This window comes from Lathyrus oleraceus, chromosome 1, assembly GCF_024323335.1.
Source record: "Lathyrus oleraceus cultivar Zhongwan6 chromosome 1, CAAS_Psat_ZW6_1.0, whole genome shotgun sequence".
In the NCBI taxonomy this organism is placed as follows: Eukaryota; Viridiplantae; Streptophyta; class Magnoliopsida; order Fabales; family Fabaceae; genus Lathyrus; species Lathyrus oleraceus.
Genome location: NC_066579.1, coordinates 90,164,074 through 90,168,485, shown reverse-complemented (window position 1 = coordinate 90,168,485; position 4,412 = coordinate 90,164,074). Strand labels below are relative to the sequence as shown.

Genomic DNA, 4,412 nt, shown 5'->3' with positions numbered 1-4,412 from the left:
AGGCATTGAACAACATAGTGTTTGTTGTTGCTTGTAAGACTAATTGTACTAAACTCTTAATAGTGAATTTCCTTTCTTAAGTTGTGGACTCAACCCCCCAGACGTAGGTGTGATCCACTGAACTAGGTAAACAACTATCGTGTTATTTACTATTTTTCTACTCCATCATCTATTACTTGCTATTGTCGTGGTTCTGATTTAACTTGTTGAATCAATTGTCTAGGACATCGTGTTCGGCATTTGTTCCCTGATGAACAAAATTTCATCAATGTTAACTTATCTTTGTGTTTGCATCTATTTCATTTCTGTATTTGTTTCTGATTCAATAAGTTCTGAAAATACACCATCGTCAGATTTACGAAGATGCATTTTCGAATTAAAATTCACAAAAACTAATAAATTATATGTGTTTGAATATATCTGAAGATGCATTTTCAAATTCTAACCATAGTTTTAGTTTTTCAATGAAAAAACAAGCGTTAAACAATTCCTTATATACTTATTCTTATATATAGTTTTGTAATTTGTAGTTTTTTTATAGAATTAGTCTTATAAATTGTTTTGTAATTTTGCTATAAATCATCACTATTGATATCAGCGGAGGATCTTATAAGCCGCCACCTTTGACAAACTAAAAGAAGTATTGACTTACAAATATTTTTGTATATCTTATAAAGACTATTGACCAATTATAGCATATTTCTTTAACTTTTACACACTACTTAATGAAAGTATTATATTATATTAAAATACAGCATCATACTTAGAAATATCATTCCTCTACTTAGAAATTGTTATGTCTATCACTTTCTTCACTTCATATTTAACCAGTAGCATGTTAGGAACAACTCAAGCCTTTGATAGTATCTAAATTGCAAATTCTCTCTCACTTTGAAAGGCCTTACAAACTAGAGTGTCGTTGTTGTGTTGATTGATTGCAAAGAAATGGACAACACTAAAATTCAATCAGTCTACCGCAATCCTGTCATATTGCAGAGTGAGGACTTGACAAATGTTAGTATATATATCTTTAAACCTATCTAAGAAAATCTAGTTCCATTTTTTTAACACATAAATTTTGAGTATATTCATTGATGATTCATGAATAATGATATGACAGTATATATTGGAGACTGCTGTTTATCCTAGAGAGCCAGAGATTCTCAAAGAGCTGAGGAAAGCCTCTGAGACTCACCCTTGGTAATTACTCATCTCTCTTGCAATGTTTTCAAAATTGGTGTAATGTTTGAACCGGTAAGATCTTCGGATTATGGTTTATTAGGTTTGATCCGATTCAACCTGCGGTAGAATTGGATCAAACCAACCATGAACTGACTAGTTTTCTGTTTAACCGGTTGAACGATGGATTCGACTTTAAAAATATTGGTCTACTTGTGATGGTGAGTTTTGAATTTGGTTTTGATATTGAATCAGGGGTTTCATAGCTACTTTACCCGAGGCTGGTCCATTGATCGGTATACTTTTGAAGCTTTTGAACCCCAAAAAGACAATTGAAGTGGGAGTTTTTACTGGATACTCTCTTCTCCTCACTGCTCTAAACATTCCCCATGATGGAAAGGTTTGCATACTTTATGTCAAGAATGGCCTCAATCTATATTAGGGTAATTTCCTACATGAAAAGTTCATTTATGTTGCAGATTACAGCCATAGATATTGACAGGAAAGCTTATGAAATTGGATTACCGGTCATAAGAAAGGCTGGAATGGAACATAAGATTGATTTCATTGAGTCTCCAGCTCTACCAGTTTTGGACAAACTTCTAGAAGATGTAAGCATGTCTTTCTTTGTTTATCATCTTTTTATTTGAACTTATCTACCAGCATAAGCACTTAGAAGACCTTAGAGAATCGGCTAGTGAACTCTTCTAGCATCAGCACCTATAAACATATATATCTAGACTATATTATCTGATGTAGGACTCTTAAGATACCGTGTGTCTGATGTCAGACTTTTATGTCTAAATTTTTGGTGGAATGTTATTTGATGCAGGCATCAAATGAAGGAAGTTTTGAGTATGCTTACATTGATGCTGACAAAGAAAACTATGTAAACTATCATGAAAGACTGATAAAACTAGTCAAAGTTGGTGGCTTACTTATATATGACAACACACTTTGGGGTGGAAGAGTTGCTTGGCCTGAAGAGAAAGTTCCACCACATGCCAAATCAGGAAGAACAGCAGCAATTGAATTCAACAAAACAATCAGAGATGACTCTCGTGTTGATTTTTCTCTCACTTCTATTGGTGATGGACTCACTATTTGTAGACGTATTGTCTAAGGTTATTTGACTATGTTAATCTTATGTTTTTTCATGTACTAGTACTTTATATTTGTCTACATCAATAAAGTTGCATTTTGTGTTTGTTATAAAAAATTGGTCTTAAGTTGTTTGATTATCACTTTGTCTGTAATTTATGTTATTTCCATGTACTAGTGCTTTATCTTTTTCTACATGAATAAAGTTGCATTTTGTGTGTCATCAAAATTTGGTCGTATGTTGCTAATTTATAATATGGTTCATATCTCTGAAAATTTAAAATTGTTCTTATCTATTTTTTTAAATGTATCTCCGAACGTATTTTAAATTTCCTCATCCTTCGCAAATCAAGCAACCATCTTATTTTTGTCAAATATTGGTCTGGAGATGCATCTGTGAATATTTTTGCAGTTAATTCGACGATGCATCTCCGAAAACTTACATGCATATATCTTGGGTAGAAACATTGTCCTAAGTTTGTATTTCTTAAAATCCAAAGTCATTTTAATTCGACTAACAGTACCATAATTTGATTCAAACATTAATAAACAAGAACATAATAGAACAAGGTAATGCATTAATTAAAAAAACATCTTATAATATTACAGACGTTGCTCTCAAGTATGAAAAATAATACTAAGACATCTCAAAATACAAATAAAAACATAACCTATTGTGTATGCCTAATCCTAACCTCATGACTCCTCCTCTACTTTCGGTAACCCAAGACATTTTGTGCCTCGGTAAGAATGGAACGTGCTAGGGCAACCATGTCATCACCACCTCTCTCAAACAGTCTAGACTTTATGCCCTCATACGTAATCCGCATAATATTTTGACAGATCGACAACACATCAATGCATGTCACCCCTGACCTGCTCATTCTCCAAGATCTCCTCGTGACCAGGCCTAGGTGGACGTCCAAGAACGTATGATGTCATGACATGGTGTGACACACTATAAAATCAAGTCATGTAACAGTCCACATAAGACCACTGAGATGTGACTGACATACTGTGATACTCATCTGGTACTAGATCACTCTCGTAATCCGCCAATATGTCATCATGATGTCTGTAGATAGTGTTGTCAAGAGCAGACTCGACGGGGGAGCTCGAAATGATCTGCACATATCCAAACTGATGCATGCATCGCTTTGGCAGGTACTTGGACATCATACTTCTCCCACATGTCAGCCATCTGGATTAAAATGAAATGGGGTTGAAGGCAAGAGTGTCCCGATGAGTGGTGTATGGTGTCCAGTCAATGTCATCATGTTAAGTCTGATCAATATACACACAGAACGGCCGCACAACATCATTTCCTCTACGCGGGCAATAAATGCAGGCATGTGGCCAACCCTCAGTATAGTCTACCACACGTTCAAACTTACGTATGCGGTTAAAGTGGGATATGATCTATCCCTGAAAATGAATAAGAAAAAATTATTAGTAACAAGCGTAAAAAAAGTGCTTTTAAAATTAATAGTGGCTATGGAAATTATCGTCAGCAGGGTGCAGGAGTCTGTCATTTGCTTTTTCGTCCAAAGAGAACCTCCGCTCAGCCTAGAGTACAGGTATACCGAACGGTCGCCTCCCTAGTTCCACTCGTGAGTGACCAACATGTCGATGAAGTACTTAAGGTATGTCACATCGACATAGGTTACACTTTTGTCCACAAACATGGACGTACCAGCCAAGAAGAGGAGGTAACACTTCAAAGCACACTCTCGATGGTAGGTAACTTGTAGATCTTCGTTGGCTTCTTCGGCCAACCCCAGTTTTCTCCATAAAGCTTCTTCAAGTATGAAAATTTGGCATGATTGTCGCGCTACAAAAAATACAAAGTCGACACTGAACTTTATTTATTCCAAAGGAAAGGAAAAATATTTATAAAATCCTTAAAAGAAAAAGAAGATGGTCATCGCAACCAAATTCGAGTTCGGGAGTCGATTATGCAAGGGGAAGATATTAACACCCCTCACATTCAATGTACTCAATGAGAACCGTTTTGATTGTTTTGCGTGGATGAATGTTATTATCTAAAGGTTACTTGCCGTTGATTTTAATTAAGGGGAAAAATAAGTTTTTAATTAATGTGCTCGCTAAGATTTTGAAATCTTATGTCTACG

General features: G+C 35.3%; 1 protein-coding gene across 1 annotated transcript; it reads left to right on the top strand.

The window, feature by feature from the left end:
- Positions 1-696: 696 nt before the first annotated feature.
- Positions 697-2,503, top strand: LOC127118180 (probable caffeoyl-CoA O-methyltransferase At4g26220). The gene is made up of 5 exons (XM_051048339.1): positions 697-1,014; positions 1,121-1,200; positions 1,435-1,579; positions 1,659-1,790; positions 2,012-2,503. Exons 1-5 carry the CDS (start codon positions 946-948, stop codon positions 2,300-2,302), a joined length of 717 nt encoding a protein of 238 aa, XP_050904296.1. The 5' UTR covers positions 697-945; the 3' UTR covers positions 2,303-2,503.
- Positions 2,504-4,412: the final 1,909 nt, after the last annotated feature.

Coding starts and splice junctions, on each gene's coding strand:
- LOC127118180 (XM_051048339.1), top strand. CDS start 946: ATGGACAACACTAAAATTCAATCAGTCTACCGCAATCCTGTCATATTG. Junction 1,015..1,120: donor AGAGTGAGGACTTGACAAAT/GTTAGTATATAT, acceptor ATGATATGACAG/TATATATTGGAGACTGCTGT. Junction 1,580..1,658: donor ACATTCCCCATGATGGAAAG/GTTTGCATACTT, acceptor TTTATGTTGCAG/ATTACAGCCATAGATATTGA.